Here is a 14908-nt window from a genome sequence, read left to right as displayed (position 1 = left end):
TCCCGCCGCGGCCCCGGAGGCCCGGCCCGGCCCGAGCCCCGAGCGCCGGCCGCCCGACTCGCGGCCGCCCCTTTCTTTCTCCTCGCCGGCCCAAGAGCAGGAACACGGTAAGCGCTCCGCCCACCGCCGGCTGGGGCCCCGGCGACTGCTCCCCGGGCGCGCTGCGGGCGGGCGGGCGCGGGGTGCTGGCCGCGCAGTGTGCGGGGTCGGGCTGTAAGCTGAGCTCGCCAGCAGCGGCGAGTGCGCGCGGGGCATTCATTACATAAACTTTTGCTGCCTTGTCAGGATGGGACTCGCCACCTTAAGGTGGCTGCTTTGATTGCAGCGCCTTCGCGCCGGCACGTAGTCCTGGCTGGTTTGCGCTCTCCCCCCGCTGCTGTTGCATAATGTCTCCTGATTTCAGGAAAATTGATGTTTTGGTAGAGAAGAGCGCCAGGCAGGCTGAGCCCTCTCCGAGCGGGAAGATGCTCTTTCCTCTCTAGTGTCTTCCTTTCTCGTTCCTTCCCTGGGGCTGGCGGCGTAGGGGGGAGAGGACTTGCGGGTTGAGGAATGGGGAATAGTCTTGATTTGCTTGGTGAGAAAACGGGTTGGTAGCGTGAACGGTGACGGCATTCGGAGAATGCCTGCGCGGCGTTTGTTTGTGTCAGGGGCTGTGTCTGCACAGACGTTTTCCACCCTGTTTGTCGTCAGCGTGTTTTACAAGCCCTCGGGAAGGTTGTGGGATTTGTCCTTTCATACATTGCATAATCTGCCCACGGTGAAATGTTGGCAAGGATTGCGGGCTGATGTGGGAATATGCGCGTATGTGTGCAATGATTTGGTAATTGAGCCGCAGCATTGGATATTAGATCGTTATTTACGTCTATATTACGTCCCAAATAAACAGGTTTTAAAACGATACTACAAAACCTAAAAGCAAGAATTGCTCGGGTTGAATTCTGATCTTGGGTACTACTGGGGTTCGCCCTTTCAATGTTCTCAGCTGTTATTTTTAAATCTGGGACGAACCATTGTGACGTTTACCTCCCCACCTTCCTAATTTTAATGCATTCCATTCGATCAGCCCTTTTTCTCACCTTATTGTCATCGCTTTTTCAGACACGACAAGACAAATCACATAATAGTTTCCTGGAAATGTTGCATTATGTAACTGCCGAATTTGCTGGCAGTGAGCATAGAGAGGGAGCTAATTACGTGATTTTATAATCTTGCTACAAAGAAAGTAGGACAGTCTCAGCCTTTAAGAATGTCACTATAACAGTTTTTTTTTTTTTCTTAAGGATATTTTAAACAGGAAAGTAGACAACCGGGTAAGCATGGAGTTTGCTCATGCTGCTGAATGTGTGTCTTTTGCCCTAAATGAAACGCGCGTTCTTCTAAATTTAGCCCTATCACATTTTAACAATTGTGGCCTCGCAGTGCTATTTCTGGTGTTTTCTCTAGGGCTGTGTGCAAATACAAGTTCAAGGCCATTTGCTGTAGTTTTAACTACACGCCTTCGGAGACCTTTGATAAGATTGTATTTTTAGGAAGGCATTTCGCAGCGCCCGGTGATTTGCTGGATGCTGGCTCCCATTTATGTTTTTAAAGGACACTTTAGGAAACTGCTGTTCTCTGAGAACAGCGAGGAATGGTCAAGTGCCATCTTCTGTTCTTGGTTTTTGTAAATAACAACAGTAAGTGAGGTCAGAAGTATTTATTTACCCCCAGATCAGATATGACCTATGGGAAACAGATATAGGTTAGTAGATCGTATTTTTGTCTGGATACCCTAGTTTTACTCATGTGAAGATGTATGAATATGTAATTTACCCAAATATTTAATTTATTCCTGGACTGTTACATAGTGATTATGTGTGAATATATGTATATGATGGGATGTATATATCGTAACATTTAAATTAAGTGCAGGGTTTTTTTGGTGGGGGGGGTGGACGTCTCTGGAACAGAGTATATTACCCCAAATAATTGCAGTCGCTTTCCAAGAAGCTAGTTGCTCTAGGCCCCCAGCTTCAGACCCCGACCTACTTTGCGAGCTCGCGGGGGAGTCCCGGCCCTGTAGGGGCAGCGTGGCGCCACCTTCCGATCGGGATCTCCAATGGCGCGTCCGTGCGGCCCCCAGTGCGCCGCTCCCTCTTGCGGGCCGGTGGGGTCTGCGAGAAGCCGGGCTGGGGGCGGGTCTGGTAGTGGCGGGCGGGGACCTCGGGTCGGGACCGAGAAGCGCCTCCGGCCGGCAGTTATACTGGGGCTGCTCGGTGGCCTGCGCTCCTCCCTGCCCCCTCCCCACATTCCTTTGTTCTGGCGCGGGGGGTCCTCGCGGCGCCGAGGCCCCGCTGCGCCGCCCACCCGGAGGGAGGGGGGGTCTCTGGGAGGCGCCGCGTGGGGGCGCGGCCGGTGGAGCCCGGGCCCTAGGGACCGGCCCGGGTCGGAGTGCGGGTGCGCTCTGGGTTCGCCCGGGCCGCAGGAGCCGGGGAGCCAGGGAGCCAGGGACCCCGGCGCCCGCACGGGGCGGACAGGGGCAGCGCGGGCGACGCGGGGTGCCTGCGTCTCGGCGGCCCTCCCTCCAACAGGGCAAATCCAGGGGCCTGACTGCGCGCCTGTTCTGCGGTGAGGTTCTGAAACCTGCAGACACCTTTGTTCCAAGAGTCTTCATTGTATTTCTGAGCGAAGCGCGTCTCCATTCTTGAAGTGAAAAAGACCTTAAGAGAAACCTCCAAACGTCCACCGACCACAGAAATGGGGGGCGGGGGCGCTCCAGTATTGATAGTGATTAAAAAGGAAGGCCTCAGCTTGACTTTGGCCAGTTGAGTTGAGCCGATTTTTTTTTAACCTTTAATTTATATGGTCAAAGGCTAGAGAGAACACTGATCTCCAGAGTTCAAAATAAAATCAAAATACCCACATAGACGCTGCTGTCCTCCTGTAAAACTACAGTCCTTTCATCCTGGCATAAAGACTTCCGAGATTGTACCCATGCGGGAACTCACAGTGAATTCGTGGAGACATCACAGCTGTTCTCTTGAAGCATATCAACGCAATGTGCTCTTTGTTGAAAACTGACCAAAAACTTGGCTTCTGTGGGATCATATGCTACACCCCTATCCCTAATCAGTTTCCCTCTTGTTACAGGCAGTAGTTAGAGAACAGGCATCGGGAGGTACAGATCCTAAGAGCACAGGCCCTGGGCTCACAAGAACTCTGGGTCCCAGGCCCCAGCTTGTTATCTTCCTCCACCGTCCTGATTTCCATCACTCTCCAGGGTAAACTGAGGGAATAAAACCTGTTGACCTAGTTGGTTGTGAGGAGTTCAGTAAATGTTTCCTGTATTATTGACCAGCAGCCAGAATCTTTGTGTGTGTGTGTGTCAGTCAGTATTTACCTTCATTTTTCTCTTTGTAAATCTCTTTGCAGTAATAGTAAGGATTCATGTTGGAATTAAGTCTATAAGATCTTTCTTGGATACTTTTTTTGTTCTAATAATATTTATTTTTTTCCTGAAAACCTTGCCATTGTGTTCCATGTTAATTTCAGTTTAAGGGGAATTCCTGACAGGATTGCAGAACCTCAAACTTCCCAAGTCATTGGGTTAATGTTTTGGGGAGCTGCTTGAAGGAATAGAGAGGAGTCGATTATAGTAGCAGGAATGAAGTGACAAGTGCCGTATTAATAGCTCAGCTCTTTCCAATTCCCTTACACATTCTGTGACTCATTTTCTGTAGCCTGAATGATTTCTCTATCTAAAACTTTGTGGTCTGAGATCAGCAGTGGATTGTGAGACACCACACATCAGCTCTCTTGTAGGGGGTATATGTAGCCTGAAAACTAAGGCCGGTCCTGTGAAAGTGTTTATATTTGACCCTTTTGACTAATTTTCATTTGGTTTACCCTTACACTTGCGACATAGGTCAGGCTTCAGTAAGACTCGTGAGCAGCGAAGACAGCCTGGAACTGATAGGCATCGTTGCCTTTTGATACTTATCATTCTTCAGAAAAGAGATTAAGAGTATTTACTAAACTTATACTCTGCATGTGCCAGGCACAGTGTTGAGGGGCTCTGTTATCGGCCACATTTCATAGATGAGGAAATGGAAACTCGGAGAAATGAATTAGCAGCCCAGGTCGCAGAGCCTGAAAACCAGATGGGGAAATTTGCACCTCAACAAAGCGTATTCTCACACTCACTGTAGTTTTTGAAACAATTTCCTTTTCTGGGTTAAAGGCTTATTTTTGTGCAGTGCAGTTATAACATCACTGTGATGCAACAGCCTGAAAATTAAAACTCTTCGTGAGAGGCCTTTCGGACGTTGAGCAATGTGCCTGACTCACCAGCTGAGTGGATTTTTCTAGTTGACCTTGCCTTGGTCATTAGAGTCAATTTCGAGATGTAAATGCGATTGCAGCATGGAATGGAAAAGGTGCAGTCATATTGCCTGGGCTTTATTTTTACCCAGGTTAAACTCATGTACTTCATGATTCCCATTGTAATCCAGATGCCATTGATGCTGTTAAAGTTGTTTATTTTTAATTTGTATTGAGGAATGAGAGCACACTTGGGATTCAATTCAAAATATAACAGAAACAATGTAATTGAAATTTCCTTTAATATTCATTTCTTGTTTTTGTAAGGTATGCCTGTATTTCACAGGGTTTAACACATTGTTTGATATCCTGTTATTTTTCTAAATTATATTTGAGTTGATTTCTATCCAGGTTGACTTGTATGAGAATGTTGAAAGACGTTGACCTTTGATCACAGACATTACATAAGAATTTTTCAGTTTCAAAATGAATTTTTATTACTACTACCCCCAGTTATCTTTCACATTTCTTTGTAAGTAACTTTACTGTAGTTAAAAAAAAAAACACCCAGAACTGTTTCTCATATGACTTTAATAAGAGCATAGCTTGTTTTTATGATAAGAAAGTTTACTTGAGATTTGCTAGATGCCATTTGTTAATAATCTGTGCTTTGAGGACTCAGTTTCACAGGACGGACTCAGAGTGATGTTTATAAGCCTTTTAGTTATCAGAACATGATGTCTTTTACTAATTAGCTTTTTAGGGGTCTTAAACTGTAATTAACTGGCCTTCAAATAAACACTAAAAATAAGCATTTAAAAATCTACTCTATTCATAAGGTAGCAAATGACATTTATAATCATCCACTGACTAGAAAAGTGGAAAAAGAAATTAAAAAGCCAAGTGAAGCAAGTTGGGATGATTCTACATTATCATTAGAAACTTTCAGGAATTTTCTCGGCCTGACTGCCCCCCCCTCCCCGCCCACCATTTTTGCCGTCATTACACCGTGTTGCATGTATTACTTATTCATTGGAGGATTTCCTACAACTGGGTTACTTTGTGATTGTTGATGTCCTTTTAAGATTTCAGATTAGTTGCTACACTCATCAGTTATCTTTTCAGAAGTTTCAAGATATTAATAGTCTCCACTTTTAAGTTTCTATAGATTTTTAAAAAATTATTACTGTCCTGTTTTTCCCCCATGTTACTTCTCATCTTTAGTGAGAGCTGTTCTTATTTCTCAAGCTGTGCAGTTAAGTGTTTGGTCGTGCTAGCGTGTATGTGCTTACTCTTTGCAGACTTCAGAATAATTTAATTGTGTATTAAGTTACAAACACTGATGACCTCTTGAAGAATGTTATACTATTTCATATTTCAATTACTTAAATTACATCAGTGATGTAATAAAATGCAGTGTTGTCATTGTATTTATTAAATTTAAATTTAATTTTCAACTAGTTCTTTGTTGAACTTGAAATATTTTCATTTATCATAAACTGGAACAGGCTTTGACACATTTATTTATGGAGGCACCCAAATAGAAAAAGTAGGTCAATTTGTTGCTATGATAGAACAGATTCTGGCAGTGTGCAAGTGTGTGTGTGTGTTTGTGTGTGTGTGTGTGTGTGTGTGTCTTGCCTGTCTTGATCAACTATACATTTCTCTCTAACTTTGGAGTAAGCTGCTTCCTGGGGATAGAACGACCCTTAGAGAGGTTCAACAGTTTTCTCAATTTAAAAATCCTTTTCTTTTTCAATGGGATTAGAAAATTCTCTTGCAACTTTAGTGTTTTCTGACTGAGTTTTTTCACTCCCCATTTCCTCTGGGTTGTACACGTGTAGTGAATTCTTTTCTTATTTCATCTCTGCTTTTAAATACTAGATTGTTTTCTCATCCATGAAAAGAAGTAAAGTATTTCATTGACACAGATAGTGTGAATTTTACCCACAGGAAGAAAGTGTAGGGTTAATATATTGCTAGTGTTCATACTTTAAAAGTATAAAGAGATGTGAATTGATTAATTGATTTGATTTTTTCATGAAAATGACATTTATCTCAAAAATAAGCATCTGCTGTCTTACTGGAGAGATGGCTTACAGTTTAACATAATTTAAGCTTACCTTGAAAACATTTTTCTTCCTTTACTGTTATCTATATTATACAACAGGGAGAAAACAATACATTCAGAGAGGAGAGGGAAAATAAGATAATTCTATAATGTTTCCAAATCATTGGGCGGATCAAATAGTATTTAATCTTCTATTGACAGAATTTTAAAAACAAAATATATATAGCAATTTGCCATAAAACTTATCCTTTAGAGATAATTAATAACAAAATGTTCTCAGAGTAGATTTTAATGTTTAGACTATTAGTAAGATTTCAGATGATTGAAACAAAGCATGTTTATTCTTTTCCTTTGTAGAGCTTGGAATGTTAAACATTATTTCTGTGAGAGACCAGGGAAGATAAAGGTCTATCATAAACATAAATAATGAGATAACTCCTCAAGGATAAATTTGGTCTAGAATCATTGTTATGAGGTTATATTCTTTTATAGAATTTTCTAAATCAAATCTTATTCTTAAAAACAATATTTAGGTAATCTGACTTAAACTTTTAATATCTGGGTTTACGAAATATAATTCTTGCCGTATGATTCTTGCTTAGAGAAATAGTGTGATGGACTATACAAAAGTATTAATTAGTGATGGCACCTTCAGAGTATGTATGAAAAAGTATGTTAACTGGTATGTAATAATACCTGCTCTTAAATTTCTCTTTTTTATTTGTGTTTTCAAGGAGAGTCATGTCATGTAATGTGTGTAATGAAGTTAATCGTGCTGAGTACACTAACATCATAGAATTGGCATGTAGTGTCAATTATTCACCAAAAAAGAAACTTAAGCAATGACTAATATACCACAACATTAGATGTTGATTTGAAAAGATGATGCATAGATGAAGTAATTGTTAAATTAATCATAAGGGAAAATATTGAGGCTTGAAATAAATGTGTTAGGTTAGCATAAATCCTGAGGCTTTTTGAAGGCATCATAAACTACTTTTGCATTTGCTTTAAGTTTATTGTTGAGGGGCATAAGGAGAGCCCAGAACCCATCTGTGCCCAACTGTTGTGTGGTCTTGGGAAGGTCAGCCTGTCTTCTAGCTGATTAATCTGCAAAATGAGAGGGTCAGAGAGACACTGTCCCCCGCCTCATGGTGAAAACAGATTACACTCTTGGATTTGTTAAAAAAGAAATCATAGCTGACAGTGTCCACAGCTATCATATTTCTTTTTCTCTATTTAACATAATTAGAATGGCCAGGAGGTTAAAATTTTAGCAGAGATACGAAAATTAGTAAAGTGTTTTCTCAATTCATAAATAGTGCCAGATCTGAAACATCTCTAAGGAGGATGGAGAAAAGTTCTAGATAGTATCTTTGCTGGCTTAAAGAAGTTAAGAAGTTAAGGGCCCAGGCGTGGTGGCTCATGCCTGTAATTCCAGCACTTTGGGAGGCCGTGGCAGGCGGATCACCTGAGGTTGGGAGTTCGAGACCAGCCTGACCAACATGGAGAAACCCTGTCTCTACTAAAAATACAAAATTAGCTGGGCATGGTGGCGCATGTCTGTAATCCCAGCTACTCGGGAGGCTGAGGCAGGAGAATCGCTTGAACCCGGGAGGTGGAGGTTGCAGTGAGTTGAGATAGCGCCATTGCACTCCAGCCTGAGCGAAACTCCATCTCAAAAAAAAAAAAAAAAAAAAAGTCAAGCTAGCATAGTGCCTTACTGCGCCCAAAGTAACTTAGTAAAGGGGCGTGTATTACTTAGAATTGAAAGTGACACAAAAGAGAACTGCGTGTAAATAAGACTGCATTGCACAGATGCAAACCACCTGTGAAAGTGTAGGAGCGAGTAAAGGAACTGACCGGAATGTAAGCTCTGCCATTTAACTAGCTGTGTGACGCTGGGCAAGTCACTTGACTTCTGTGAGCCTTAGTTTTCTTATCTGAAAATGGTCATTGAAAGTGAATGAAGGAAAGCAGGTCAGGCTCCCAGTGCCCGTTCTGTGATAAGTGTTCAATAAATGGCACCTATTATGATTGTTTTTGTTATTATCTCCATGAAGAAGAAGAAGAAGAAAGCCTGCACCCCAGGCCCATGTCTGTGCAACTCTGCACTCACACCTGGTTCCTCTCTGCTCACCTGTTTGTCTCCCACCCACGACTGAGTGCCTGGTCTCCGGAGTTTGGTTTTTTCCTCTCCCTGTTTATGTGCCCCCAGTCTCCCCTTGTGCCCAGTACACAGTGGGTGCTCCATATGTGTTGAGTAAACCAATTAATGAATAAGAGAATCTCTCTGTTAATAAGTAAAATATCTTCTTTACAATTCACATAACACTAAAAGAAAGCATCAAAAAAGTTTTCCGGTTACAAAACTCTCTTATATAAGGTATATGGGTGACTGTCAATGAAACGTTGAGCACCTAATATCTCCAGGTTTTTGCTAGAAGACTGCAAGTATATTTTAATTTCCACCCTGAAGTAATTCCCAGTGTAGTTGGGCACAAAAGACAAACATGTGGAAACACACACAGTGTATGTGATGATGCCTCTCTCCGGATCATCCCACAATGCTGATAAACTCTTTTTAACACTGCAAGATTATTTGACACATAATATTACAGAAAATACCCTAAGATAGTATGGTGATTTGCCACTGAGTTGTGGAGACCATGAATATAATATATACAGATGAGAGAAGAATCACAGATTTATAGTGACATGTCATGAAATTCAAATAGGAAGAAGATGATTAAAAACAAATGAGATGGCCAGGTGTGGTGGCTCACGCCTTTAATCCCAGCACTTTGGGAACCAAGGTGGACGGATCACCTGAGGTCGGGAGTTCAAGACCAGCCCAACCAACATGGAGAAACCCCATCTACTAAAAATACAAAAGTATCTGGGCATGGCGGCACATGCCTGTAATCCCAGCTACTCAGGAGGCTGAGGCAGGAGAATTGCTTGAACCCTGTAGGCGGAGGCTGTGGTGAGCCAAGATCACACCATTGTACTTCCAGCCTGGGCAACAAGAGTGAAACGCCATCTAAAAAAAAAAAAAGAAAGGAAATGAGGTTTTCTGTAGGTCTGAATGTACCAACAAAGTCGTAGAGATGATAAAGTAGACATATAGTACTTAGACACCTAGAAGACACGAGTTAAGGAAATTTTAAGACAAATGGGGCTATTTCAGTTAAATAGAAATAGGATTGTGAAGGCTCCTTCCCAATTGGGCCCCAACCTTGAAAAAGTCCTCGAAGTTTAGGAAGAGTAACTAAGACAGACAGAATGGTGGGGCATTTCAAAAGCATTACTGTAAAAACTAGTTAGTGAGGCAAAATAAAGGAATCTGATTTTTTTTTTTTTTTTAAAGAAGGAACAAATAAGGTAACACATGAAAGAGAAAGATTCTCAAGTGGAGAAAATAACCAGAATTAATAGTCTGCAAGGGATCATATGTTTAAAAACTAAAAGTGGAAAAAAGTAGTGGCCGAGACTATAGTGGAGATTTGAAAGGTGCCTTGGGAAAGGTCAGTGCAGTCGTCTGTAACTGGGATATCTTCCTCTTTACTTCTCCACTTGTTTTACTTTAGCAGGAGGACTTTGCTGAATGGCAGAGTACAGACTGCAACAGAGGAAAGAATCCATTCAATATGTAGAGGAAACTGGGCTTTCATGTTAGAGGATAAAACCTAAATGCAAATTAGAGGAAACAGTATTGTTGGCTGGGCGTGGTGGCCCATGCCTGTAATCCCAGCACTTTGGGAGGCCAAGGCAGGCGAATCACCTAAGGTCAGGAGTTCAAGACCAGCCTGGCCAACATGGTAAAACCCTGTCTCTACTAAAAATACAAAAAAATTAGTTGCTGGCATGCAACTGTAACCCGAGCTACTCAGGAGGCTGAGGCAGGAGAATCGCTTGAGCCCAGGAGGCAGAGGTTGCAGTGCGGCAAGATTGCCACTGCACTCTAGCCTGGGCAGCAGAGCGAGACTCTGTATCAATAAAAGAAAAAGGAAATAATATTGTTTAAATGATAAATAGGAAGATTCCTTCTCTGCAGCATCACTGCTGACTGTGACATACTCCTTGCCTTCATTTCCCATTAAAGTTTCGTTATCAAAGAACAGAAACTTGGTATTCATAGTCACAAATTTCTCTGAGTTACGACTAGCTGTTCCCTTAACTGTGTTGGCTCAGTTTAATGGGCAAAAACCTGGCATGAAACATTATTCTTTATGATCCTGAAATTATTACATAATTCCTTTCATTCCTTCTGGAAAAGATAAAAGAAGCTGGCAGGCTTTTCCAATTGATAAAAGTAAACTTCACTTTATTAGTCATTATGAAACTAGGCATAAGAAAGAGATAGTGATACCATGTAAGAACATTACATCTTTTTTTTTTTTTTTTTTTTTTTTTGAGACGAAGTCTCACTTTTGTCCCCCATGCTGGAGTGCAATGGTGCGATCTCGGCTCACTGCAACCTCCGCCTCCTGGGTTCCTGGGTTCAAGCAATTCTCCTGCCTCAGCCTCCCGAGTGGCTGGGATTACAGGCACCTGCCACCATGCCTGACTAATTTTTGTATTTTTAGTAGAGATGGGGTTTCACCATGTTAGCCAGGCTGGTCTCAAACTCCTGACCTCAGATGATCCTCCCGCCTCAGCCTCCCAAAGTGCTGGGATGTACAGGTGTGAGCCACCACGCCTGGCTCATTACATCTTTTTAGTATGGTAGGATAAAGTGCTACTGTGTGCAGATCGTGCTGATGAAACCGTTGTTGTACCACGTCTGTTTTACAAAAAGTATTACCAACTGGAACATTAGGCAGAGAATCAGTGTCTAGAAACATAGCTAAATTCAAAAGCCCCCATGCAACGATTGCTATTGGAACATAACATGGACTTTATTAACTCAAGCTAAGGCAATCTTCAGGCCAAATTTGTACTGTAAGTATTTCATCAGTGGAAGAGGAAACTAATGAATGATTCTATTCTTGAGTTCTTATATTTTACTTGAAACTAATTCATATAAATGAAAGAAATTTTTTTCTGTAACTATATTCTCTTGGTTTAAAATAATTTTGTTTCAAGAATGCACTATACTTTTAAAACCCCTTTGAATAGAATAGTGTTTTTTTTTTGTTTTGTGTGTGTGTGTTTTGTTTTGTTTTGTTTTTGGATGGAGTCTTGCTCTGTCACCAGGCTGGAGTGCAGTAGTGTGATCTCAGCTCACTGCAATCTCCACCTCCCGGGTTCAAGCGATTCTCCTGCCTCAGCCTCCCGAGTAGCTGGGATTGCAGGCGCACACCACCACACCCAGCTAATTTTTGTATTTTTTAGTAGAGATACGGTTTCACCATGTTGGCCAGGATGGTCTCGATCTCCTGACCTCGTGATCTGCCCACTTTGGCCTCCAGTGCTGGGATTACAAGCGTGAGCCACGGCGCCTGGCCTAGTAACTGTTTTTTAGTTCAAAGCTACTATGTAACTGAAATCTGAAATCTATTTTGACAGAATTTTCAAGATCACAAGAAGTATTTTGGATACTTCGATGTTGAATGTTTGATAGAACAATTCAAAGGAATCAGAAAAAAAAAATTCTAATCTCTTAAACTCAGATGTTTGTAAAGAGATGGCTTGATCAAGAAGAATCCTTTTCATTTAGTTGCAGTGGGTCACCTGGTGGAATTTGCTGGGATATAAGCCTACCAGGCAGTCAGGGATGTGATGGGCAGGTTTATGTCCACGTTAAGGTGTAGATTAAAACCAACAGCTCTGTTGTTAATGTGGCTTTTACTTTAGTTTTTGTAGAAGAAATTTGTCTCCATTTATATTCCATATAGGAGTGCAGAATTTTTTTTTACTCATGTTAAAGTTTACTTGGTTAAGTCCCTTTTAAGAGCTGAGCATATTGCTTGGCAGTGATGTAAACATTAGGTAACATTATTTAGAAGCACCACGGTATGCATGTACTATTTAGAAACTTACCAACCAGAGGCTATCTGTCATTTCCTTCCTGTAATTGCCCACACCCAACTATTTCTCCATTTTGCCTCATTAAATACAGCCTTCCTCTATTTCTCCCTGGGCAGAGGTTATTTTTCCCTTACTTTCCTGGACCACATATTCTCTTACTGATAGGTCTTATTAGGGATTTGTCCTTTACAGCTTTATAGTTTAGGTATTTGGGAACTTATTTCCTTTTTGAGAATGCTAACTCGTTGAAAGAAAGAACTGTGGCCGTGCCTCATCTGTGCTTGTATGCCCTACATGCTTAGCATATTTCCTTGTACATAATTTGTAATAAACATTTATCCAATGAATAACTGGGGTTTTTTTTCTTTTATTCATGTATTGCAGATAACCACGGAGGCCCAACTTCATTCAATAAGGAGCCTCACGGATTTATCCCAGACAGTAGAACAAAAGGAAGAATATTGATGGATTTCAAACCAGAGTTTTTAAAGAGCTTGAGAATACGGGGAAATTAATTTGTTCTCCTACACACATATATAGGGGAAGGTTGTTTCTGATGCAGCTGAGAAAAATGCAGACCATCAAAAAGGAGCAGGCATCTCTTGATGCCAATAGCAATGTGGACAAGATGATGGTCCTTAATTCTGCTTTAACGGAAGTGTCTGAAGACTCCACCACAGGTGAGGAGCTGCTTCTCAGTGAAGGAAGTGTGGGGAAAAACAAATCTTCTGCGTGTCGGAGGAAACGGGAGTTCATTCCCGATGAAAAGAAAGATGCGATGTATTGGGAAAAAAGGCGGAAAAATAATGAAGCTGCCAAAAGATCTCGTGAGAAGCGTCGACTGAATGACCTGGTTTTAGAGAACAAACTAATTGCACTGGGAGAAGAAAACGCCACTTTAAAAGCTGAGCTGCTTTCACTAAAATTAAAGTTTGGTTTAATTAGCTCCACAGCGTATGCTCAAGAGATTCAGAAACTCAGTAATTCTACAGCTGTGTACTTTCAAGATTACCAGACTTCCAAATCCAGTGTGAGCTCATTTGTGGACGAGCACGAACCCTCGATGGTGGCAAGCAGTTGTATTTCTGTCATTAAACACTCTCCACAAAGCTCGCTGTCCGATGTTTCAGAAGTGTCCTCGGTAGAGCACACACAGGAGAGCTCTGTGCAGGGAAGCTGCAGAAGTCCTGAAAACAAGTTCCAGATTATCAAGCAAGAGCCGATGGAATTAGAGAGCTACACAAGGGAGCCAAGAGATGACCGAGGCTCTTACACAGCGTCCATCTATCAAAACTATATGGGGAATTCTTTTTCTGGATACTCACACTCTCCCCCACTACTGCAAGTCAACCGATCCTCCAGCAACTCCCCGAGAACGTCGGAAACCGACGATGGTGTGGTAGGAAAGTCATCTGATGGCGAAGATGAGCAACAGGTCCCCAAGGGCCCCATCCATTCTCCAGTTGAACTCAAGCACGTGCATGCAACGGTGGTTAAAGTTCCAGAAGTGAATTCCTCTGCCTTGCCACACAAGCTCCGGATCAAAGCTAAAGCCATGCAGATCAAAGTAGAAGCCTTTGATAATGAATTTGAGGCCACGCAAAAACTTTCCTCACCTATTGACATGACATCTAAAAGACATTTTGAACTCGAAAAGCATAGTGCCCCAAGTATGGTACATTCTTCTCTTACTCCTTTCTCAGTGCAAGTGACTAACATTCAAGATTGGTCTCTCAAATCGGAGCACTGGCATCAAAAAGAACTGAGTGGCAAAACTCAGAATAGTTTCAAAACTGGAGTTGTTGAAATGAAAGACAGTGGCTACAAAGTTTCTGACCCAGAGAATTTGTATTTGAAGCAGGGGATAGCAAACTTATCTGCAGAGGTTGTCTCTCTGAAGAGACTTATAGCCACACAACCAATCTCTGCTTCAGACTCTGGGTAAATTACTACTGAGTAAGAGCTGGGCATTTAGAAAGACGTCATTTGCAATAGAGCAGTCCGTTTTGTATTATGCTGAATTTTCACTGGACCTGTGATGTCATTTCACTGTGATGTGCACATGTTGTCTGTTTGGTGTCTTTCTGTGCACAGATTATGATGAAGATTAGATTGTGTTATCACTCTGCCTGTGTATAGTCTAATAGTCCATGCAAAGGCTGTATATATTGAACATTATTTTTGTTGTTCTATTATAAAGTGTGTAAGTTACCAGTTTCAATAAAGGATTGGTGACAAACACAGAACTCCTGCTCCATTGCATTTGATTTGATGGAAAAGAAAAATCAATTTAAGTTACAAAAATAAATATTAAGCTATTTTACATTTTATATGGGGGAGTTTTCTCCCCTGAATAAGAGAAAACTGAAGTGCTAAGTTCAGCAAATAATTTGTTTTTCCAGGCTATCAGTTGGAAAACCTAAAGAGAAAGAAAAGAAAAATAACAGTGAATTTTCTTGCATTCAAGACTAATTCACTAAATTACTTTATATTATATATTTTTCTGTAAAATTATGTTTTCTCTATAATTTTCTTAAGTATAAAAATCCAAGTTGTTTGGTAACA

The 14908-nt window shown here is 41.6% G+C and overlaps 1 protein-coding gene across 2 annotated transcripts in view; it reads left to right on the top strand.

Moving 5' to 3' along the window:
• NFIL3 (nuclear factor, interleukin 3 regulated) overlaps positions 1-14589 on the top strand; it is a 15812-nt gene extending 1223 nt beyond the window's left edge. Inside the window, exons 1-2 of one of the 2 annotated variants that reach the window (XM_023191339.1) lie at positions 1-107; positions 12728-14589. In XM_023191339.1, the coding sequence (XP_023047107.1) occupies positions 12900-14288 (1389 nt within the window). In that variant the 5' untranslated portion in view covers positions 1-107; positions 12728-12899 and the 3' untranslated portion in view covers positions 14289-14589. The remainder of the gene's footprint in view (positions 108-12727) is intronic. The other variant, XM_023191340.1, reaches the window with a different exon arrangement.
• Positions 14590-14908: the final 319 nt, after the last annotated feature.

This window comes from Piliocolobus tephrosceles, chromosome 14 (assembly GCF_002776525.5).
Source record: "Piliocolobus tephrosceles isolate RC106 chromosome 14, ASM277652v3, whole genome shotgun sequence".
NCBI lineage: Eukaryota > Metazoa > Chordata > Mammalia > Primates > Cercopithecidae > Piliocolobus > Piliocolobus tephrosceles.
Note: the sequence above shows the minus strand (reverse complement) of the source record. Positions and strands in the feature narration are given on the sequence as shown.